Source organism: Astatotilapia calliptera, chromosome 16 (assembly GCF_900246225.1).
Source record: "Astatotilapia calliptera chromosome 16, fAstCal1.2, whole genome shotgun sequence".
Lineage (NCBI taxonomy): Eukaryota > Metazoa > Chordata > Actinopteri > Cichliformes > Cichlidae > Astatotilapia > Astatotilapia calliptera.
The window spans coordinates 24,936,911-24,962,136 of record NC_039317.1 but is presented as its reverse complement, the minus strand read 5'-3'; the positions used below and the strand labels follow the sequence as shown (position 1 = coordinate 24,962,136).

The 25,226-nt window shown below is 39.6% G+C and overlaps 1 protein-coding gene across 4 annotated transcripts in view; it reads left to right on the top strand.

Moving 5' to 3' along the window:
* Nucleotides 1–8,332, top strand: part of LOC113007759 (alsin-like) — a 30,332-nt gene extending 22,000 nt beyond the window's left edge. For 2 of the 4 annotated variants that reach the window (XM_026144663.1, XM_026144661.1), the window contains 12 exons: nucleotides 1,787–1,864; nucleotides 2,024–2,160; nucleotides 2,325–2,477; nucleotides 3,211–3,325; nucleotides 4,335–4,492; nucleotides 5,117–5,215; nucleotides 5,328–5,510; nucleotides 5,616–5,661; nucleotides 5,779–5,840; nucleotides 6,726–6,875; nucleotides 7,524–7,620; nucleotides 7,951–8,332. In XM_026144663.1, coding sequence (XP_026000448.1) covers nucleotides 1,787–1,864; nucleotides 2,024–2,160; nucleotides 2,325–2,477; nucleotides 3,211–3,325; nucleotides 4,335–4,492; nucleotides 5,117–5,215; nucleotides 5,328–5,510; nucleotides 5,616–5,661; nucleotides 5,779–5,840; nucleotides 6,726–6,875; nucleotides 7,524–7,620; nucleotides 7,951–7,989 — 1,317 coding nt within the window. In that variant the 3' untranslated portion in view covers nucleotides 7,990–8,332. Of the gene's footprint in view, nucleotides 1–1,786; nucleotides 1,865–2,023; nucleotides 2,161–2,321; nucleotides 2,478–3,210; nucleotides 3,326–4,334; nucleotides 4,493–5,116; nucleotides 5,216–5,327; nucleotides 5,511–5,615; nucleotides 5,662–5,778; nucleotides 5,841–6,725; nucleotides 6,876–7,523; nucleotides 7,621–7,950 lie in introns of all 4 variants that reach the window. The other 2 variants (XM_026144662.1, XM_026144660.1) reach the window with 1 other exon arrangement.
* Nucleotides 8,333–25,226: the final 16,894 nt, after the last annotated feature.

The window sequence follows — 25,226 nt, the reverse complement described above, 5'->3', positions numbered from 1 at the left end:
TTACATATGTGCTTACAAATTTGTTAGCTGATGAGTGAGTTTGAGTACATTTTAATAAGTGGTTTTTTGCTGGTTTATTTAAATACATGTGCAGAAAAAAAAAAACTAGTTTGAACATTTACAAATGCATTTTTGTCTTTATTCATCCTATGTGTTAGTTCTAAAAAAGCTTTTAGTTTATAATAAGCATATACAAACCCCTGCACCTGAAATAACAGATAAGTTGGGAGACATGCGGTGTAACAAGGCTTGAATTGTTGGTGCTGACAGGTAGTAGCTGCAGGCCTGTGGTGTGTTGATAAAATACCAAATGCATTTTACACAATGCATCCTACATGCGGCAGGTAATAATTAAATAACTTATCCTGCTTATCATCAAAAAGGATTCTCTTTGATGTCACTGAAGCACATACCAGAAGGGGTCCTGGGATGGCGGAGAGGGGTGCAGAGCGCTCAGAGCTCATGCTTTTCCTTCTTCAAACAGCAGAATTTAAAATATGCTAACCCCACTGCTGCTCCCATTAGTAGACTCTAAACATGCCAGCAAAGGACATCAGGCTCATCTCAGCCAAACAACATATACAAACCCCAGTATTACCCAAGCATGCTTTTTTAAAATACATGGTCATTTTAATCCTTTTATGGTTATGTAGATGTAAATTCTGTCTCAGTTGTTGCGAGATGATCACACCTATCACTTCTCTGCCCTCCAGTATCAGCGTTACAGTGGTTAGCCCTGTTGCCTCACAGCAAGAGAGTCCTGGGTTTGAATCCACCAGCCAGTCAGAGGCCCTCTGTGTGCATGTTCTCCTTCTGTGGGTTTCCTCCGGGCACTCCATTCTTTCTCCACAGTCTAAAGCAGGGGTGGGCAACTCCAGGCCTCGAGGGCCGGTGTCCCTGCAGGTTTTAGATGTGTCCTTGAACCAACACAGCTGATTTAAATGGCTAAATTAGCTCCTGCAGTTCTCCAGAGGCCTGGTAACGAACTAATCATGTGATTCAGGTGTGTTGACCCAAGGTGAGATCTAAAACCTGCAGGATACAGGCCCTCGGGGCCTGGAATTGCCCACCCCTGGTCTAAAGGAGTGCATGTTGGGTTAATTGGTGATTCTAAATTTCCCGTAGGTGTGAATTTCTCTGTGTTAGCCCTGCAGTCTGCCAACCTGTTGAGGCCATGTCCTGCCTTTTGCCTTTTAAGAGAAACAGATGGATGACACAGACACCTCAGTGTGTGAATCAGTTTGATAAAATGAGTTTATCATGCTCTAGTTGATAAGATAATATTGTAAATTAATTACTAAACACAAACATCCCCTTTCCAGAGAGTACAGGAAGAGCGTCCAGCAGACTCTTGTTAATTAGGTTGGGTTTGTCAAAAAACATCAAAATGATGTTTTTCAACTGCAAAATGTTTTCTGGGATGTTCTTAGCTTGAGTCAGACATTTTAACAAAAAAAACAACAACTTTATATTTACTTAAATTTTAACTATAGATGTCTCTTGTTTTGCAACTGTTTATATTGCACAAAGCACATAAAAGACACAAGGGTTTCACTCAGGATCGATACATTTCTAATCTTATCCATGACATGTGACTGGACTGCAGTTTGTAGTGCATGTTGTAGAACTGGTGCACCTGTGCACCTCACGCCTTTGAATTCTGAACTAGTAAAATGTCCTGCCTGCCTTTAAATCTGACCTGATGATGAAATGTAAATAAATATAATGTGGTGATGAAATCTTAATCGTATTGGTGACACATTTGATGCTGTGTGCTTTCTGACAGGGTCCGGGTTTGCTGATGTCAGACGATGACACAGTTTTTCATGGGGAGTTCACTGACGACTGGACCATCAGTGGGAAGGTAGAAGTGATTTCTGCTCTTTGTTTAGGACTTGGTGTCTGCAAAGGTCTTATTTTGATAGTCTTCAAAACTTTAATCTACCTTTTTTTCCTTTTTACCACGGTTGTTACTAATAATACTCTAAAACAAGTTTCATTCTTCACTCCTCTTCTCCTTCAGGGGATTTTAACCATGCCTAATGGTGACAGTCTGGACGGCCAGTTCAGTGGAGAGTGGAGCTCAGGGCTGAAGGTGGTTGGAACGTACACAAAGCCAGGCATTGTTGAACCTCCAAACAAGGAGAAGAACGGCCTGAGGTGAGTATTTATTGCACTTTAGTGAGCTGGTTTTATAATAATGCATGTAAATGTGCTCCTGATTTGTGCAGGCTTTTATTTGTCAACTTCTTGTCTGTTACGAGGGTATAATCGTATAATGCCGTGTCATTTAAAACTTTGAAAATGTTGCACATGTGCAGCAGACTGGGTCAGTACGCCGTGCCGGCAGATCAGAGGTGGATCTGTGTGTTTGATGAATGTTGGAGTCGGCTTGGCTGCAACGCTGCTGGGAAAGGAGAGAGGACGACGGCCTGGGAGAACATCGCTGTTACAATAACAACTGCACGACGGCAGAGGTAGACACATAAAGGACGCAACATCAAAGCCTCAGATTTAATTTGCGTTAGTTTAGACTGCAGATTTCAAATAAAAGATTGATGTAGCCAAGTTGAGGTCACACATTGGTTGATGAAATCCAGTTTTAAAGGCTCACTTTCAACATTTTAATAGTCAGTAGCCTGATTTTTTTTAAATCAGGTTTCAATAATAAACTTCTTTATTGTACATTTTACCTCAAATAGCACCATAATTACGAAAATGAATATCATATTAAGACTTAAATCTAAAACTGAGAACATAAATTCATCAGAAAGGTGTTTACTGCCATCATAAATTCTGTGAGAAGTCGGGTCATTTTCCCCTAGACTTCTATAAAACTGACAGGAAACAGCTGATGACTTAAAGCACCACATCATCCATCCAACACGGCGGTGGTTCTGTCATGCTTCGGCACGTTTGGCTGACAGTGTAACTGCCACAGTGGCATTAATAAAACACTGTATCTGTTAAAGTGAAAGCTCTGCCGCACAGTTTTTATAATGATGTAAACCTACACATTTTAAAGATGAGACATTAATGCAGTATTTATCATTTTACTTTAAACTAAATGTGCTGAAGCTCCTGCAGAAGAAATATGTAACTTTCCAAACTACTTAATGGGCCGCACAGTGTGATAATAATTCATCATGTCTTACGTATACAGTTGTCAACTTAAATAAGTGGATGTGTCTGTGTGCTGTATGTTTGTAGCCCAGACCTCAGCAGGTCTCAGACCAAAGTCCTGGAGTGTCTGGAGTTTATTCCTCAGTATGAAGAACCTGCCACTGCAGCAAACTACGACAACATACGAAGATACCTCACCAAGGTATAGTGATCATACATTTAAATAAACAGATTTATCCTTCATTAAGGCGCAGACGCAAATGGTTTTGGAAAGACAGAGTTAATGATAGGACTGTGTGTACGGGGTGTGATCAAAAACTTGGATGTCCACCCAACTTGATCAGTGGAGATCCAGCGTGCATGGCAGAGGTAAAGGTGCAAAGTGGATGAATTAGCAGGGAGGCGGGCCTTGAGAGGAGGTTGTGTGTCTGCACACAGTTGCATGCTAGACAGATTAGCCTGTGATAGAATGGCCAACAACAGTTCAAGTCCATTTTAAAATCTCCAGTTAACCGAACAGGCATCTGTTTGGACTGTGGGGAGAAGCCAGAGTAAGTGCAGAAATCCCATAAATAAACAATAGAAAACATAAATTAAAATGTACATTTTAGGAGCTTTTCAGATTACATAGAATAAATAAATTAGAACTCACAGTTTTGAAGAAGAAAAAAAGGAAAGCTACCTGAAACGCTAAAACGCAAATAATAAAAATATAGGTGGTTTCCTTATATTTTATCTGTCACGTTGGTCACACTTCGATACTTAATTGCCAAGATTACGTATCAGCTGCCTTTAAAAAGCGTTGCATTTGTATTTAGTACTCATTATGAACTTCTAAATCTCACTACTGACACATATTTTAGGAATTTAAGACTAAAGCTAATAACTAAACAGAAATGTGGAAATTCACTCTTTGAACAGCTGAAACTAATCTGAATTCAAAACAAAATAAAATAAACCAAAATAGAAACTGTAATAGCTGTGGCAACTGGAGACCCAGCCCCGATCAGCCGCGATGATCCATCACGTGATGTTTGAACGCATTGGAAGCCGTCCAGGCTCAAAGAAGATCTTGAGGGGATATTACCAAGTTTAAGTTAGGTGCGGTTTGATTATCATGAGCTGTTTTCCTGCGTCAAAAAAGTCTTCTGGTTTTGGTTATTTGTAGTTTTGTTTTTGTTAATAGATGTTTGTGTATGTGTGTGCATCAGGCATGTGAGACCCCCCACCACCCTCTAGGCTGGCTGGTGGAGACGTTGGTGACAGCGTACAGAATGACGTACGTCGGTGTGGGATCAAACCGCAGGCTGCTCAGGCAGGCGGTCCAAGAGGTCCTGGCCTACCTCACGCATTTCTACGGCGTCATCAGGTAGATTCATCTGTTTGCTGGGCCCTCAGGAAAGAGTTTCTATACACGGGTCTGAGACTGGAGAAACTTCCAGGACTGTGCTCTGAAAATTAGGACATTTTGCTGTTTCCCTGTTTAAGGTCATCTTAGTGCAGCTTTCTGTGCCATTGCTACATTTCAGTCACTACCTTGAAATCCTGTTCTGACCACCTGCACTTGTGCATATGATTTCACCATGGACCTGTGCAGAGATTTTCCAGGTCAGATTTAACCGACTTTATGTCGAGGATCTGAAAATTTCATGTGGGTTTTTCGTGCACTTAAGTTGTAAGAGTTCCACAATTTTGGAAAAAAATAAGACAACCTCTCCCCTGTGACTCTGAGGGCTTTTAACTCTGAGAGTAAACATGACATGTCTTCATATTAAAGTTATTGTACCAAAAATAAATCAATCAGCTGATTGTGAGGGAGTCAGGACTGTGGTTTAAGATTTGGTTTACAGGGACTGAGCCCTTATTAGATTTAAAAACTGAAGGTGAAACCAACTTAAATAAAACTCTTGTATACAATAAATTTTACTATATATGTATATGTGGTATAATGTCTGTCACCTGACTAAATATGGGTGTAATATTCTGTCTGCAGGTTTTTATTCCCAGGATTACCGGACGATGGCAGCGTCCTCCCAGATGCCCTCACCTCTCCATCTAAGAGCAGACGCAACTCTTACACAACAGGGCATGGGTGAGTGACACACACACACACACACACACACACACACACACGACACATGAAGTTTTCCTGACTCTTCATCTGTGTTTTTCTCCTCTTCTTCCTCCACCACGTTATTCTCCAGCTGTGTTATGGTGGTGAGCTCCTCCTCTCTCCTCCTCCCTCTGCTGCTCCCTCGACTCTATCCTCCTCTCTTTACTCTGTACTCCCTGCAGGAGGAGCAGGAGGAAACTGAGTACTGGGAGCGCATCCTCCGACTCAACAAACAGCCTGACCAATCGCTGCTCAGCTTCCTGGAAGTGCAGGAGTGAGTACAAAACACACAAAATAAGTAAAAATATAAAAGGTTTTCTTCTTTAGAAAAAAACATTTTGTTTGTTTGTTTTGTGTCATTTGAATTTTTCCACTTTAGGAAGTTCTGGCCGCTGTGGATGTCAATTCTTGGGGAGAAAAAGCAGGCGAGGCAGTTTTTTTTTTTTTCTTTCTGTAATTTTCAGTCTAAATGTGCAGCTTTTATTTACAGCTGCAGCTCTCGTTTCATTGTCTGTAACTGGATCTCTTTGCATGCATTACAGATTGTGTCCAGCAGCAAAGACGCCTGTTTTGTTTCTGCTGTAGAAACACTCCAGCAGATCAGGTAGCTGCCCTGTGATCACGCACAATGTCATTAGTGATGACTAGACACTAAAAATGAAAAATGGAGCTCTTATTCATGGTTTAGAGTTTTGTGTATCTATAAGAGTGATTCATTTGCAACTGAATTTACAGATGTCCTGGTTACAAACACACAAGCTTTTCAAAATGTAAATGTTTCTTCACACAAGTAAAAAAACTCCTTAGAAGCAGATTTTATTAAAGCGGGATAAAGTTCATGGTTCACCTGTCGGCCATGAAGAAGAGCGTCACTACACTGAATGATGAGCTGTGCTCAGTTCAGAGTGACGGATGATGTTGTCGATCCTGACGTCCACCTTCACATCCTGAACCTGAGCGCACAGATGTTCAGCTCTTTGGTGGGCGGAGCTTCCTGACTGCGATGGAGGGTCTCCTCGAGGGTGCTCAGTATTTTGCACTCTCCTGCTGACCTCAGAGCCGCCAGCAGCTCTCTGTGTGAACTGAGTAAGCGGTTAAAAAGAAGGATAGTCGGATGGGTGATCACTTGAATGGGATGTCGCTATTGTCTCCTTTTCCTTCATCAAGGATGCTCAGCTATATCCTCTCCTAAAGGAAGCATTAAACACCTTTCCTAAGCATTTAGAGAATTTGCCCAGTTCTTGTGAAGACTGCCACACAGATACTTTCAGGTCATTTCACTCAGTTAGCAGCTGATTATTCAAGCACACACTGGGACTCCTTCACTCAGCTGGTTTTTTAATAGATGTTGTGATGCTTGATCACAAACTATTGAGACTTTGGTAAAGGGATACACACCCACGCACTAATAAAAATGTCACAATGTCATGAGTTTATAATGTAAATTCACGAGTTGAGTATTACAATTCAACCCTTCATATTTACACAGCACCAGATTCACTCCGTCAGACAAGCTGATGGTGATCCAGAAGTCGTTTGAGGAGCTGACCCTGGAGGTGAAACCTCTGCTGCATGGTGACTTCCTCTGGTGCATGGATGATCTGTTCCCACTCTTCCTTTATGTGGTGCTCAGAGCCAGGTATCCTATCACACATTCATGCATTTGCATGTAGTAAGAGGTGTCTGTATTGCCTTATTGGTGGTATTTGAGGTCTGTGTTGGTTACCCTAACCTTATGCTTTTATTGAAGTCTTGACAATCAGGGAACAAAAACAGTCATCAGTCTACCTGATATTTTTCAAAAATACTTAGATTTTTCCCAAAAAAGTACTTTTAGCTTGTCTCCAAATACAAAGGAGTAGGATTCAGGGTTGATGTCAGCCTAGCCGGTGAGTTAGACCTCACAGTGTTAAATTTGTGTCCCCTCTTTAGAGATTCAGGTGTAGGAACTATAGCCTCAAAGTTTTTTAAACACGTGATATTTATAATGATTAAAAAAACGGAACATTTTATAAGTGATAGCTGGCAGAATTTATATCTGTAAGAGAATGAAGGGCATTTTCCATCCTGAGCTATTTTCTTGAGTATTTTATAAAGTACTGTGTTTTGTTGGAGGTTGTCTAAGTAGCTGTACAAGAAGTGAAAACCAAACTAAGCAAGTCAAAGAGGACCAAACCAGTCCTGATGGTTTTCAAGTTCGCAGTCTTGTTATTTTTACTATCCCACCTCTTTGAAAGTAGTTTTATAAACATCCAATTAATCCATTACACATTATTCTGCTGCTCAGGATCCGAAACCTGGGAGCTGAAATCAGCCTCATAGAAGATATGATGGATCCCAACATTCAGCACGGAGAGCTGGGACTGATGTTCACAACACTAAAGGTGAGAGCAGCCGACTCCCAGACACATTTACATAAAAGGTGTAAAAGTACCTGTTTCAACATAATTTTATGGACCCTTTGTGTTTTCTTCTGGATCTGAAGCAGCGTAATTAAAAAAACCTTTTCAACAAATTCCTAGTTTTGTGTCAGTTTACAATAAGAAAGGTCTATAAGCACTTTCCTGACTCCATAGTTCCTCAAAGGAAACAAAAAATCTTTGTAAAACTTCAGGAAATCTCCAAATTGCTGTTTTTGTTTCAGCTGTGACTCCAATCACAGTTATTCTTCGTCCATCATGCGTGCAGGATTTTAAACCATGTCTCTGCCACAGGCCTGTTACATCCAGATCCAGCGGGAGACGAACACGTAGGAGACTGGAGGATGCCACGCGCTGACAGGAAGTGCCATAACCAAACCGAAGCTGCATCGAGGCTGCAGACGTGCACAGCAAAGGGAATGTGGGAGCTAAACCTCTGAGCAGGAGGAGGTCTGACCCCTCTCATTAACTCCACTTTTTTCTATCCAACAACCTCATCAGGCCTATAAACAGTGGGAGCGTAGCGCCCTCTTCTGGACAGGCTGCGACACTGCACCTTCATTTTCAAATGCACTTTGACATACGTGTCAGTTTAACTTCCATTTGAGTTTCAGAACTATTTAATGAAAATTTTATTTTACAGTGTTTCCCTGACTGCTGAATAGGGCTGCCACAAACGATTATTTTGATAGTCGACTAGTCACCGATTATTTTTGCGATTAGTCGACTAATCAGATCATCATCCATTGGACGTAAAACTACAGCTTATTGCACCAGCAGCATCTGCTCTTATATAACTATCATTAGCTTACAGCTTTAAGTGTTTAAGGTCTGTGCTAACTAAAAATAAAGACAAGATCGTTTATTCAATTTTAATGAAATTTGCAGATTGTTTCGGTGAAGTTTAATAAACTCCTTGCTATCTAAAATATAACAGGACACCGGAGTATATTCTGGAGCATCTCACACTTCTGATAATCAGTTGTCTGCTTGACGTTTATTCAGCTGTGTAAAAGCTATAACTTTAATCTCAGACAAACTGATTTACTCAGGAACAAATAAAATACTAAAAAAAAGCCAAACAATAACATTTTAAGTTATCTAAGTGACTCATATATATTTAACCTGAGTAGCGAAAGATGGCGGTGGGTTTGAAAACGATTTGCGGGGAGTCCGGTGTTCTCACGGCGCTAGTGAGCCTAGCCCCCGGCTCGCTAACGAGCTAGTGGGTAACAGATGTCTCCGAAAACGTTGGAGCGCTTTTGAAAATATGTGGTGTCCTGATAAACTGAGCCGATATTTGAGGTTTACACAGCTACATTCTCGCCTGAAAATATGTTAAACGTTTATTTTGTGACCCAGAAAGAATAATAAGAGTAACATTAAAACTAACTAGCTGCCGCCATTGTTGGAAACTGCGCTGGGCCGCGCTATGAATTCTGGGACACAGCTGCTTCTTTCTTCTTCTTCGGGGTTTAACGGTAGCTGACATCCTTGTACATGCAATGCTGCCATCTTCTGTTTCAGTCCGTTATTACACTCTTAAATCCTGCCACTTATTCCTGCGTCTTTTGTGATCTTACAAAGCTTCAAACGACGCGTCGACTATTAAATCAGTCGTCGACGATTTTGATAGTCGACGTAATCGTGACTAGTCGACAAATCGTGGCAGCCCTACTGCTGAATATACAGTGTATATTATACCGATTTCATCTGCTCTTTGCATCAACTGGATGCAAAAAGCGCTAACTACATCATAGATGATAAACATAACTGTGTTTTAAAGGGAAAAGTCGGTGCTAATAACTGCAATAACGATGTAAATATTTTTCTAAGGGTGAAAGAGTTTTCAAAAGGGATCTTTAAGGCTGTTAATGCTACGATCGTTGTTTTTATTTAGCTGAATTTGAATGCAGTGGAAAACCAGGGAGAGAGATGACGAGTGTGTTCTTGGTAGCAGATTTTGGATGAATACACTGTTGAAGGCTAATGTGGGCTACAGTGCAGGTACTTACTGAACGTGCAGCATGTGTCAGCTGCAGTTAAAGTTAAAGTGTGGCTCTAAACCAGAATTAGGTGCTGCTGCTGCTTTGTGAGGCTGAACGATTTTTCTCCGTTTTAGCTCAATTTTATTTTGAGTGTGAGTGACGCGCTCACTTTTCACTGAGCAGCCGAATGAGACAGAGCTCGATCAAACTGGGCATCCCGCCGATGCCGATGCACATTAACAAACTAAAACTGTAACTCTGACACACAAACATAACTCTGATCTCCTACAGCTCTGATATTTTTAACCAGGATAAAGTGACCAGCAGGATTACTGATTTTGGTCCTTCGCTGAACAGGATGAACAAGCTCAGCATAAAGGAAATTTTCATTCTTTTAATCTGAGTGCTTCTTCTCTTATTCTGTGTTCTTGTTTAAGAATATCATCTTCAGATCCAGGAACGCCGAGTTTTCTGGGCTTTAGTTTACTTCCACGTTCAGCCGGCGAAAGTCTGCAAAAGGAATCTGCATCTGTCATCTGTCATGTTTTTGTATCAAGCTGCATGAAAGGAACATTTCTGGGTTTTTCTTTTGTTTTTGGGTTTCTGTTTGTGTGTTTTATTTTGTTTTATGTTATTAAGAAAAGCAACTTTGCAACATTTCCAAAAAGTTTGACAGCAAAGTTCATGAACATCTCAGTTCAGAGAAAATGGTGCGCTCATTCACGTCATAATTGTTACTGTGTGTGTTTTAATGCAGATCCAGATTTTTTTAAAAACACATTTGTCCAGCTAGTTAATGAAACTTTTAGGTTGTTTTGATCCCTTGAAGCTGACTCAGAATAATATTTTTTTTAATGTTGTGTCCTTGTGTGTTCAAGGAAAAAAATAAGACATGAGGGAGTTTTGTCACTTTAAAATGATTTTCTTATTTATTTATGATTGGAATACAGTTTAAATTAATGATATTGATTATAAATTATGAAGACTTACCACAAACCTGCACAGGATCCATCTAAATTTGAGTGAGCTGAGGACTGTGATGCTTTTGTATCATCGAGACTGACGACGACTTGTAATTTCAGTGTTACTGAAAGCTGCACTGTATTCACTGCCACCTCCACCATGTTTTTATTTTTGGCAGAGTCACTTAAACCTGTGTTCTGATTTAGTTTTTTAAAAATACTACAAGCAATGGAGTGAGAGTTGCTGAGAGTTCATGGTGTAAAGCCTGAGCCGTGAAATAATTGACCCTTTTTGAAACTGGTGTGTTTATTGAATCTATTGCTTTAAAAAAATTAAATAGCAGTTTCTAAATGATTTGTGTGATTGTCAGTCACACTGATTATGTACAGATCTCATGTATCTCATGTATGTATCAAATATGATACAGTCTGTGTTACAGGGTTAAATCTTTGGACCTATCAGGTTCAAGGAGAGAGAGCCTCAGCCAAATATCAACACTGTCTTCAGCTCTCAGACTGACTTTTGTTGATTTGAGATAAATGAAAAGTTTCTCTGAGAATCGTAATGCACTGTACAGCAGCTCTCCGGCTTCATGCATTTCATAAAGAGAAGCCAGTGTCTGCCTAGATGGAAGAAACCATTAGAGGAAAATAAAGTAATTAAAACTGATGAGCTAACATGTAAAACATGTTTCAGACTAGGAAGCATCTTTGAGGTGATTATTTTTTTCTAACTGGGTGTATATTTTTGTAACCTTGTAGAAAGAGTTGATTTGGGGGGAAATGATTGATGAATGTCGAGTAAAGACTGATTTCAGATGTTTATTTTTAAAAAAGGCAATAAATTTATTTTAACTCTGGAAAGGTCTCCTCGTTTTGTTAAAATCACGACTGTTTGAAAAATGATCAGCACTCCTTCGAAGCACAGAGTGTTTGCAAACGGACTGATTCTTATACAGGACCTTTCTACTCTCCCAGAGCTCTTTATACCCACACTTATTCATACAAGTGCTTTCTATCTAACATTCAAACTCCATCGGAGCGCAACTTGGGGTTAGTATCTTGCCCACAGATATTTGGCATGCAACCCAGGAGCAAACCAGGTTAGTAGATGACCTGCTCTAACTTCTGAGCTACAGACACCTGGAAACAGCTCCAAATATTTGAAGGAATAGGTGTGGTCTGAGGGTTATTTAGTTCTTTTGCACATGTAGGTGAAAGATTTAGACTCTGGATTTTGAGGTTTGTGAGGCTGACATAAGGGGGAAGCGATGTGTAGAGCTGAGCAGGATGATGGAGGGTTTTTCGGAGAGTTTGTTTATAAGTACCAGTCTCTGATGGAAGTGAGAAGACTTCATACGCACGCGCACACACACACACACACATTGAAGACAATAAAAGGCGTTTAAAATTAATATACACCACGAGTTTAGTCTATAATTCAGCAGGCTCCAAGGGAGGAACTCACACATTACAGTCATTTGATTTATTGATAATATGAGAAATATTGACTAGTAAAGTGTTTTATGAGTCATGAAATACAAAATATCTGTTAGTTTTAACACACATGAAGAAACTACAGAGATGCGAAGCAGTCCTTTTTTTCCTGGGTCGACTGAGAGGCCAGCAGGCATTTTAACAATTATAAGGAATATATGAAGAATATCTGAGTGAAGTCCGTAACCTCTCACACTTTTCTTAACATAGGAGCAGACTGAGAGAATAGCCCTGTAAAAAGGTTTACCAGTGGTACAGAGCAGAAAGCTGACCAGGACTATTCAGGATTGTAATACATCTAAGGGCCCCATTATAAACAGTATATCCAGTACATGTAAGCACTGGAAAAAGACAGATTTCAGGACAAGCGTAGCTCATATTTCGTTTTTTTCCTTTCTTTTTTTAGCCTAGTTGTAGTTCAATTCTGGGGACAAACATTTATAAAATGTTGTGAGAGTGAAGTCTACACTGATTATAACTGTTTTACACATGCAGAGATATAAGAGGAAACCATACAAAGCAGGTATTTGCATTTAAAAAAACCCAATAGGAAACAGTGATGTGGTTTCCACAACCAGTAAAACAAAAAAACACAATAGATTCATTCAGCCTCTTTAGGATCATAAAGAGCAGATCAACATAATCCACTAAATGTAAAGGATCCAGAACTATAAACGGTATAAAAGATGGTCTTTTTAATGGCCACCAGGGGGCACCCTTGTTGTTAGAAAGTGAGTTCTGGTCAAATAGGAGTCAATGGGAAAAGCTCTTTTCAGCTCTTTTTCTCATGGACCTCAGCAAACACTTTCCTGTTGAATTTATTGTCTCAAGCACTATTTTACAGGAGAATAAAGGAGGTTTTCCCAGTTTGACAAGTCCGCTCTTCACTCTCCACAAATAATTGCAATCACAAAATTAATAAACTTGAGGTTTTCACTTACCAGTAGGTCACATCACATTGGCAGTGTCCATCTTTTAGGCCGCCTGTGGCGTGTACACAAGCTTTAACCATGCCTAAACACTAACACGTTGTGACCATTTCATATTCAGGCCCAGGAGCGGCCGTGAGGGATCAGATGTTGACTCTCTGACATTCGATTCAACCTGATGTCGCAGCTACCTGTGGAGTGTGATCTTAGGTTAACACCTGTGTGTTGGAGCAGGCTCAGGTGTCCGTTTCATTAATGATGGATGATTGTTTCTTCCTGACATCACCTGGATTTCTAACAAAAAAAGAAAGTATTTGTGCCTCATTCTCGTCTGCTCTGCTGAAGGTAATCCAGTCAGTGGCTTCAAGTTTTACATCAGGAGTTTGTCATTAGTTTGGTTTCTTTAAAAAGAAACAAAAAACATTTTTAAAAAAAAGGAAACACAGAGTTAGACACCAACTCTGTAAAATCCTCATTGTTGTCTGAAAAGAAAAACTAATTATACCAGCTAAAACATTTTATTCAGACAGCTGACTGTGAGTCACCCTGGGCTGCTCTCTCTTGTAAAGTACGTGCTCATGATTAAAAACATGTGATTTTATCTTCATGCAGCCAGTTGTCTTATTAAACTGTCAGCCAGCCTCCTTTAACTGTTTAGTTTTGACTGTTTTTAATGTTTGATCGTCCAGCTGAAACGTGCTGGCTGGTCCATTGATGAAACTTCACTGCATTACTTTTCAGTAAAGCGGTCGGATAACAGCTGATGAACAGCGACATAAAAAATATTCCTTCCTCCCAGCCTCGCTGACCTGTAACCAGGGGTCAGAAAAACAGGAACCGCAGAGTGTTTTAAAAATATCGGACACTGCTGGCTTTTGTTTTGGAAAGAGCTAAATGGACCTTGAAAAGAAGCTCTTAAAGGTCAGGTATATAAAGGTATATACCTGACCTTTAAGAGCTGTTCTGCAGATCTCTCACACACACACGTACATATATGTACACAAGATGCCTGGATGTTTAGAGGTTTCATCTGCATAAGCCAAGAGGATGCATACATGTCTTTAAAGTCAAGATTACAGGAATTGTAATTCCTACCATCCATCCATATTCATCCATTAACCCTTAGCAAACAATTTTATTTCCTAAAATAAAATAATTTCCAGTGTTAAATATAGAACTTCAATTATTTTATTTTAAAATAAAATGTAACTATATTGAGTTGCAAATACTTAGACTAAGAATAGAATAAATGAGTAATAATCGGGTTTTCGCAAGAACAAAAAATAAATACACTGTCGGGAAATTTAAATAATGTGTAAGTAACTTTAGGTAGTGCGTGAGTAATTCAAAGTATTGCATAACTTCGGGTATGTTATAGGAACGGAGACAGTCCTTTCCTGAAATTCCATTAAAGTACAAGTGAATTAACGTCTCAGATGTGGGCTGTATTATAAAGTGTTACCCAATTTTTAACCGATAGTCTGAGATTACAAATTGAATTACAGAATTACAAAACACCTGGTCATAAAAAAAAGACCTCCGAAATCTCATTGTGTGTTTAGTTAAAATGCAGAAATGATTGTGCGTATGTTTTACCGGATGCAAAATAATGTAGTGTAAGCCAGAGCCACTCTCCTTATCTTTCATCCCTGATTTCTCTGTTTTTACTGCAGCTAGTGTTCTTTTCACTGTGCTGTTGAAAGAAGGTTTGCCAATTCTCCCAGCATAGACTGTGGAGGAGATACCAGGAGATGGGTTACCGCAAAACGTGAGCAGGACAGGACCACTAGAAGGGCATCAGCCCCTGCAGCAGGACTGCTCCTTTGTGTGAAGAGCCGGAGGAGTGCGTCCAGAGCTGGATAAAGTGACCTCCAGCAGGAGAGTTTTGTGCATGTTTCTGTCCAAACTTTTAGCAGACTATTAGGGTTGCATAACGCCCTGACTTCATTTAGTGAGATCTGTGCTCACAGACCAGCATCATGCAGCGTGACTGGCATTATCCAGAGAACAAGGGAACCAGCAGATCCACCAGTGAGCTCCATTCTCTGTACGTGTGACACATGAGGAAGAGAACTTTACGCCTCCTGCAGCCTCCATCAGCACGACTGGACGGCTGACTGGCAGAACATCCGGAACGGTATACATCAGTGCATCCGATGCTGCCAAATAGCCCGACAGACCTTAAAGTCATTGATCTAGGTGTGGGAGGAGATCCATAGGACACCATCTACCGTCTCACCTAAAGCATCCCCCGTTGTCAGGAGGCATGTGGGGGCCAAAAATACGATTGATCCACATGTAACACCCGGATCAGGTTTTTTTCGAGTAGTTATTGTTTATCTTCAAAATAAATTCAAAATGTGGAGATTAAATGTTCAGTTTCAAGTCTTCCACGGCTGTTAAACTGTCTACGTTCCAATGCGATTGAAGAGACGCTGTATCTGGTCAGAAGTTAAAACCACACAAACTCATAAGAGTTGGCCAGGATGTTGATGGCTGCACCCTTGTGCAGTAAAGAGGGGATATGTTGTATTGCCAGACACAATGAGTCAGCTGGTCAAGTTATTTCACTTACCCATCTACACAAGGCATTATGCAGAGAGGTTATAGGAGCCATGGCAGAGATCCACATTTCAACTTTAATCTCAAAATAAACAATAAATGAAAAAAAAAGTGCTATTTTTTGTCTTAATGTGCCCGTCATAAAAGAAATGGCACATTTATTCAATTATTTATTTACTGTTTTCCAGGGTGGTGTATTCCAAATGGGCTGCTATGTTTGCTTAAACATATTAACTTAAATTTCAAATCGACTTTGCCCTCAAAATTTAAGTCAGCAGACGATCCCGGGGCTGGTGTGACTCACGTGTCAGCAGATTTCCTGGAATGAATTCAGTACCTGCACTGAAAGCAGCACGCAAACACGATCGCTGAGACAGAATGTCATCACAAATAAAGAATATTTACGAATGCCTGCAGGTCATAATGAACAGGATCAAGCATCAACAATCACCCACAGCTTTTACATGAAGTTTGTTTACATTAATAGATATGCAGTAATCGTGTGCTTGAAATCTAGCATTTGTCTGCATGAGAGAGGGAGACAGAGACCGTTATTCTTTTCATCTTGACCCAGATGATGTAAAATGAGACACTTTTTTTGGATCAGCTGATTCAGATCAGTTCTGGTCTCATTCATAATTGTTCCTCCTGTAAGTGCTGACGTGCAGCCCATCTGCAGGGCGAGCGGTGAGCTGAGGCCCCGACAAAACTGCAGGTCAGACGGTTCGGATTGGCAGAGCTTCCACACACACACACACACACACACACACACACACACACACACACACACACACACACACACACACACACACACACACACACACACAGACTTTGATTGTGTGCCTGCATCTCAGCTGTGTTTGTGTCTGCAAAGGATGAAAGAAAGTGAGGATAGAGAGCAAGCCAAGAGCTAGGAAAGAGCCTGGTCAGGTTAACCCTCTTAACCCTCAGGGCATCAAGACAGTCACATTAGGTGTTTATGTGACCTCTGACTTAAGACCTCCTCATTACTGTTATGAGAAATCATGCAAATGCCTAAGTCCCCTTTTAATGTTGAAAATCAAAAGTTCAAATAAGTTCAAATAACGTCAACATTAAAGGATAAAAATTCCTTTCAGTGATTTCCTGAAGCCTCTGTTGCTTATTTGTGTCTCCTCTCTGATGATGGTGCAGCTTCATCACATAAACAACCTTCTAACAGACTGAAAAAGGTTGATTGCATTTAGTTTTTTACAGCCAGGAGAGGAAAAGTCTGACATGCACATCCACACAGCTGCTCCTCCGGTTAATATGCTGCAAAATGTTTCTGAATTCAAATTATACCAGCAAAGACTTCAAAGAAAAAAAATAGAGATGCTGAAAGCCATCTGATACACGAGAAGGGATAATTTGTCCCTGTGCTGTTTCTGTCCCTCGTCCTGTCCTACTGATCCAGTAAAAGGGAATAAATGAAGGAGCATTGAAGGAGGACACAGGAGGGATTATGGGCTCTTGACCCAGTTACCTGCCGTGACTAAATACTGGCATAGCCGGCACACTGGCCTGGACTGGCCTTCAGCGCATAAGGACAGCTAGAAGCAGCATTTATTCACTCACCCATAAACACACATGCGGACAAGCAAAGCTTTTCCTTTAAGCTAAACTTGCACGTATCAAAAAAGTACTGAGTAAATCTGTGTTTTTAAAGCATTGATCCTGAATATTTTGTGCACTAAAGCTGACAGCAAGGTCAGATATGCCCATATACAGTGTGTGCAGATTCTTTCTTGAATGCAGCAACTCTCTTTGATTAAAAGCTCATCATTTTGAAGTAGAATAAGTGGGACTGTGAATGAGGCTTTAGAGTAAAATAGTGCTGTTAAGTACCATGTGGTTTACCATACTGACCAGTTTTTCAAACTCTTCAGTATGAGTCTGAACTTTTTGTCAGATTTTCTTGGTCCTTTTTTCCATTCTTAAATATTGCACTGATTTTGTGTATTGTTGGCCAGGATGAAGTTATGTCAGCAGACCTGCTTTTGATTGTGGTACAGACACACTCCCAGACACACAGCAAATTAGGACACCAAGTCTTATGTGCAGACTGAGAATGCACACACCTGCCAAGGCTGAAAAATCCCTCCACATCCACGTGTGTAGAGCCCAGGAGGAAATAGAGATCCAGGTTAAAGTGTTTGAGACAGTGACAACCAAAGTTGAGATGTTTCCCTTCCTCTCAGTGGAACATAGTGCTTCCAGAAATTGGATCCAGATGTGAATCCAGAGATCATCAAGACGCTGGCTCCCAATTCTGCCTGTTTCATTTTCATGTATATTTCTATTACTAGATAAGATGCTAGACACAGAATGTCCAATTCTTCTCCCTGTTGCAACAGTAAACAGGTACTTCAAACCTAAAAGTCTAAGGTGGGTCGCTCCCACCTCTGGCAAAACTCACGCATATCCCTCTGGCAGCTGGGATTGGCTCCAGCCTCCTCAAGCCCGAGTGACCGACCAGATGGATGTTTCTAACCAGGCAGCTCTACACCCCTGCAAATTTTTAACAGAATTTATTCAAAACTTTGAGCCGTCACGTTTACAAAGAAAATAACACATACACACATTCACACACCCTAGCAATAACATAACCTCTTTGGTGTGGATTTAAAAAAAGGCCAAAAGGCAAATTTATTTGTACAACCTTGCTTAGAAGAGCACAGTAAAAGTGAAAACTTGAAAAACTTACTAACCTCTTGTAGGTATAGTTTGTTCCAAGAAAAACCAAATATCTTGTAGCTTAAAAATTTTTGCATGGAAGATAACTGACAATAATGCAAAGCACAAACCAGTTGTTAAACTGCTAAAAGGAGAAATAATAACTGCTGAATTTATCCACCATCCCCGTGGTGCTGTGAAGGCACTGTCACCTTTATTTGAAGACACTGGACCTCTATCACCAAGTGTGAAAACGTTATTAACCTGCAACAAACAAAAAACCCATGTGCGCCAGTCAGTTCTGCAGCTCACTAACATGCATGTGTTAATGGATCCGACTCATCCCAGATAATAGGGTTCAGCTCATTGTTTGCAGAATGTCTGTTATATGCAAACGTTTAGCTCAAGGTGATGTGGAAAGAGCAGTGATTTAAAAGAAGCCTGCAAAAAAGCAGGAGACATGCATTTTTGCAGGAAAAACCTAAATAGTAAGGTCTGAGGTGGAAGCCAGAAAATGCACAGAAGACATGACCATTTGAAAAAATTAATAAATACTAGTTTTAAAAAAAAATCAAGAAAGCTGATAATAGAGGCAGTGTAGCTCAAGTTTAAAATAATAAATAAGATAAAGTTTGTAAGACAGCCAGACCCTCAAAATATTCATAAATCACTCATTTGTGCACTGTGTTTGCAAATGAGGCCAAATGTTTCAGAGTCCAAATATTTGGAAATACTTTCTTTAGGTTCACATTACTAAGGCAAGAAATAAATCAGTGATTTTGATTACTGGCCAGTTGCTGCAGTTGTTCCATATTTTCTTGATGTAAGGGTCAGTCACAGCCAACTAAGATAACACAGCTCTGCCAGAGTCAGATTTACTAAACCGACACATGTCAACGAAATTTCAGCGTTGTAATGATAAACATAAATACAGAACTTGTTTTGGTCACATAGATAGAAGGATTTCTGCTTTGAGGACTCCTCTTGCAACTTTCTCCATCTGGGTGGAAAACCTTTGTTGACTTTGGTTCCAGGCACAGTTTGAACAGCAAACACAGCCCTAAGGAAAAACTTCAAATTCACAGCCCTGCTTCTCACAAAATTACCCCAGCTCTGGTATTGCTGGGCATCCTCAAATGAACTGCTTGAGGTCCTTCCACAGTATTTAGTATCAGTATCTGACCTTCACTGTTTAAAAGTAAATCTTTGGCAGAGTTGCCGGTGCTCAAGGTGCAAAAAAAAAAAAAACAACCATTTAAAAACTAGCGTTTGTAAAAAAATCTAACTGAAAAAAACATTATGTGGGAAAAATCTTCAGTTTTAGTCTTTGAATGTGGTCAAAGCTGTCAGCCCAACCAGTCTCAGCAGGCTTTGTTGCTTATTTCTATGACTGTGATGTCTGTTACTGTGTCAGGTGTCTGCTCCGAACCCATTAAATCTCAGTAATAACCAACCACAGTGTAAGATAAAACACAAAGACTGAGACTGAAGATTGTAATGAAAAATCCACATCCATGCACTCAAGTTATAGGCTTTAGTTAGCTATAAATTTCCAGTTATATTTCCTGGAACAATGTTTTATTCATCGTTCCATTGTTGATTGTTGGAAGTTCATGGTAGCCCTTATGAGCCCTTATAAATGCTGTGTTTCTCAATTTCAGGCAAAAACTTCTATTTTGATCTCACATCCATAAACACAGCCTCCCACCAACTTTCTGGTTTCTCTTTGGTGAATTTCTTAGATGGTGTTGGCCTCCTTGTTGCTTTACTGCCACGCAAGCCGTTCACCTTCAAATTTTTCTTTGAAAGCACACTCATCAATATTAACCTTGGCATGTCCAAATGTTTCTGTTGCAGTACTCCTTTCATGCACTGGCAGCTTAAAGAAAGGAGCCACACTGCAAAGGACATTTGTCAGCTGGTCCATGTGTTAATTAGGTGTTCCCATGCCATGTATTCATTGCTACTGGAGTCAGCGATCACTCGGGGTGTTGTGTTTCACTCCCCAAGGACTCGTGTACATCCAAGTGTGCACGCGATATTGGATAGTTGTGTTTGTGAGAACTGTCATCTACATGACAGTCTGCAGCCACAATAGCTCTTTGTCTGCCAAGAGAAACTGAAGCAGCTAAATATCTCACACAAGATAAACTCAGCATGAGCGTTGACACATTTTTTAGACTCTCGCTCAGCATTTTGAAAAGCGAACATGTGTTTTTAAATAGCTATTTGTGCTTTGCATTTCAGTTTGTTTAGTTTCTTGTTTTCGTGATAATGTCGGAGTGAGATTTAGCACAATAATTCCATTTAACAATCCAGTTAGTCTGTCTCACACATATTGTTAGTTTTTTAAGTCCACAACATGGTCTCAGTTAATTTTATTTTGTCTTTAACACTAGTTTATTGTATCTAAGTTAACTTAAACTTTTGCACATCTGGTTTAATTAAGTTCACTATACCTTTAATGTGGAAAACAGGTAAACTACAGCATGTATTTTTCTTCAAATAAAAGCAGAAAGGTAAAATTGGTATTTATGAAGTGCTTTACTCTTGAGTACCTGATGCACTTTTCCACGGTAAAGTCACATTTGGAAGCATTCATACTGTGCACTTTAAATTGTTTTGATTCATTTTACAGACAGGGGCAATTTAGTACCTTGCTCAAGGACACCTTGGCGTGCAGACTGGAGGAGCTGCCAACCTTCCCACAGGTGAAAGCTCATTTACACAGAGCACAAAATAAACAGGACAATATGGAAAGGTTGGCAGCAGACTGACGTATCATGAATTTTACACCCACTTTTCCAAGTGCATGCATCTATTTATGAGAACACAGTAATGTCCTGTTGTGTATCTGACAGCCATACAGCTGCTTATTGTGAACTGTTACGGGAGTCACTAAAATGATTGTTGTACTTCTGTGTGCCACTTTCTATTTTTTATTTAGGCATGTTAAAACAGCATTTAATATCACTACAATGACTTTTGTGCAAACCATCAAAGAAAGAAAAAAATTCAGAGCAAGATATATTAAACCTAATCAATGAAATAAACTGTACAGAGCTCTTTGAATTTGGTCAAGTCAAGTGGCTTTATTGTCATTCCAACCATGTGCAGTGGTACAGTACATAGTGAAACGACACAGCACTCCACCAAGACCATGAGGCTACATATAACAGACGATCAACACAGGACTACATAAGTGCAATGCGCAAAGATTGCAAACAAAACAAAGACAGTGCAACACCAGGCAGAACAGAACAATACAGACACAAGACAGTGCAGACACAACAGTGCAATAGAAGCCATCAGCCATCTCAAGTGAACTTTTAAGTTTCCATGTTAAGTCCTCGTTCAGTACCTTGGAATTGTTAATCGTACCAACTTAATCTGTTGCTACATTAAACTGTGCCTGTATGCATATTCGTGCAACTTCTGACTTTCTTGTTCCATCTGAATGCATCACTTGAACTGCTCAAATGACAACTACCTGTACATTGAAGGATAACATGTTCATATGCTGCACATCTCTGTAAACAATGTCCTTGTAGTCATCAGTAATTTTTTCTTTTATTACTTTCTACCTCGTACATTTTCAAAACGAACTCGTTACTTTTGGTTTAGCCTGTGTGCATATTGTTGCACAGTTGCTGCTAGCTAAAGATCCAGCTGCTGTATTTCACAGGGAGAGAAAAGAAAGAGCTAACTTCACTCAGAGATGGAGAAAGACACGAAAGACAGGACACTACAGGAAGAAGAGAAGTTATATTTAAAGGTAAGGACTGCTCAGTGACGCTTGATGAACTGCAAATTTAAAGCTTACATGTAATAATTTTAATCACATATTGGATTTGTATATGTTGGGTTTTAATAAATTAGGTATTTTCATTTTGTGAAACGTCTTGCAAAACAAACTAAGCTATTCTAGCTTTGTTATTCAAATGTTGCATGAAAGTATGGTTTGGGTTTTCCAGAATAAACAGGTTAGTTTGCAGTACTGTGGTGAATTCACAGTAAAGTTAGACTCATCAGTGACTGCGGTGCTGCTGATGGTCAGATTTAGGTTACATCAAGGTAGCAGATATGAATTTCAATTTAAGCTGAGGGTGCTTGGGTTTATTAATTGAATTCCAACTTTATACTGTCTAGTGTAAACAGTATAGTGTCAGTGTAGGAAATGGATCGATGGGGTGTGTTTGAGGTGTGGTCCTGCTCCTGAAATTCAGATAAATTATCTTGTGCTCTCATGTTTCCCTCCTCTTATCTTCCTTTGTTCTTAGCCAACAGTACCATAGCTTTCATTGGCACCCTATTGGCCAACAGCAGCGTTAACCTAGGCCACACTCTTTACATTACATGTAAGACCAAGACTTTAAAACAGCTAGCTGCAAAAATATGATCATAAACTAAAATTTTGGGGATGTAACATTTCAACGAAAGATTGTCAGCTGAAATGCAAGAGTGAGTCTACTAGGTAGACAGTTGTTTTGTCCACGTTTGTGCAATGAGTGCAGAGATGATGTGTGCCACAGTGCTCCCACTGAGAGCTAACTGCCTGATGAGTCACCCTCTTCTGAGAAATGGAGGCTCCAGTCCCTGGGGCACTGTTCTTAGAAATAATTAAATGTAGTGTTTTCCAAACTTCAGGCCCAGTTTCCATAGAAGCTGGCATGTTGTGTAAAAAAAAAAAAAGGACAGAGTTTGATTTGCAAATCATTTAAACTCTAAATTTAGCTGAATCTAATATAAATAAAACATTACATGGAATCTGGGACATCTGCAGTGCACATTTTGAACACATTTAAAAGATGTCAAGACATAGGAAGTTTACTGGGGTATTGTATTACCCTCAGGATATATTGCTATAGTTTTTTGGGGAAAAAAAATATACCATCCCTTCTCATATGATTTTAGCTACTCAACAGTTTGAGGCTTTCTTAAGAGTATTTTTGTTGTTGTTGTTGTTTTATAATCCTAGAGCTGTTTTCACTGGGTGACAGGCCACTTTAACAACTTTGCTCGACTTTATATTTCAGTGGGTTAAAACTGCAGAAGGTGCACGCATTTTTCTTTCTTGCTGAGATTAGATGTTTCCTGAAAAAGATGTCCGCATGGAGGACACGTTATAAGCAATTACATTAAAATTAAAAAACAATTAAAAAAATTGTTCTATGTCAACTTTCTGCTATTTTAAATGAAATACAATGCATAAAGTTAATTACATTTTATACAGAGTCCTAACTTGCTTTAAAAAAAAGGTAAGTTTGAAGCCACTTAACTACAAACCTTAAACGAAACAGGCAACAAATGCCTGTGATAACCTTCTCATCTCCACCCAGTTTTATTGCCAAAACCAAATCAAAACTTTGGAAACAGGAAAAAGCATTGACTGCCGATGGAGATAAACAAGAAGCTCTCATCTTTAAACTCAAGTAGGAGGGTTAAAGAATATTGTAGAGATGAAATATTGACCCTGGGGGAAAAGGCTTTTTAAAAATCGACTGGACCTGAGATTATATACACAATCACAGGTTCAGTCAATAAATTGCTGCTTAGTAATACTGAGTTGATTTCAGTGAAAACGGACAGCTGAGTATTTCCAGGAAAGCGTAACACATCCGGAAAGCACTCGTGAATTAATTAAAAACATGAGTCGCCGTGTCGAGCTGAGGCCTGAGCCAGGCAAGAGGCAACAGGAGAAGTTTACATTCCTGTGCAGAGTCATCACCTCAACCAACACACAAGACAGCATACAGTTGCATCACTGGCGGAGGTCCGACACATCCCTATGAGGAATTCTTCACTTACCCATTGTAGATACAACGACACACACACACACACAGATAGAAAAGCCAAATATTACGTCAGAGGTGCTGCTGTTACGAATGAGGCTGACGGTAAAGGAGCGCCGGCCAGCTGAATTACTCATTACACCATCACTCTTGAGAAGTGATAATTAAACCTTAGCTAACAAAGAACCGGGACAGAAAAGTAGTTTTCATCGCATTTCATTGCACGCTGCATCTGATTATGTAGGTACATACTGCATGGATATGCTGTTGAGTATTACAAGTACTGTTTTGAGCACATATAGTGAGGCTGCTCTTCAAAGGAAATGTCAGTTATATTAATTAATTTCAAGTGAGGTACGCTGCCACGCAGGGTACATTTGACAGAGAAAAGAGAACAGGCCGGTGAGTCCGTTTGAGATCACATGAAGGAGAGATTTCCACCATGTGATTCCATTTCAGTACTGTAACTGCAGACGCACATGTGTTATTTTACCTATGAGGCATGCAAGAGATGCAACACGTCACTGAAATATAAATAATGTCAGGAAGAACAGTCTGCAAAATAAATATTCCTTTGTTGTTGTTTTGGTTATTTTAAGCTGATCAACCTTTTTGCCCTTCCTTTCTGTTTGTGACTGTGATATGTCACATTTGACCATGTTGTGAATTTATTTAACCTTCAAGAGACCAAATGAAGTCAAACTACTTTTCTTTTTTTTTTTACTCTTCACATTTCCATTTTTTTTTTAAAAAAAAAGAAAGATTTGTCACATTTATTTGAACAATATGGACTTTCTGTTCATTGTGCTACTGAACTGATTTGTTTTGTAGAAGTAAAAGAAAAAATTTAAAATAAAAGTAATTTTGTTTGTATGATTTGTATTTTAACTCCTTTTTGCTTAAAAATTATTCAAAACCATATTTAATTATTTTAGAACCATTAGAATATTATTCATAGATAAAGCACTCTTGAACAACTTAACTGAAAGTTATGATTTGATGCAATTTGCAGCTTAATTAAAGGATTTCAAAGAAGCAAGAAATCTCCTCTCACAGCATGGCTTATAAATTTTTCATTTACTTAAAACATCAATTTTCTCAGAAGCAGTACACTCGGGCATAAAGTTTGCCTGAAGCAGAAGAAGT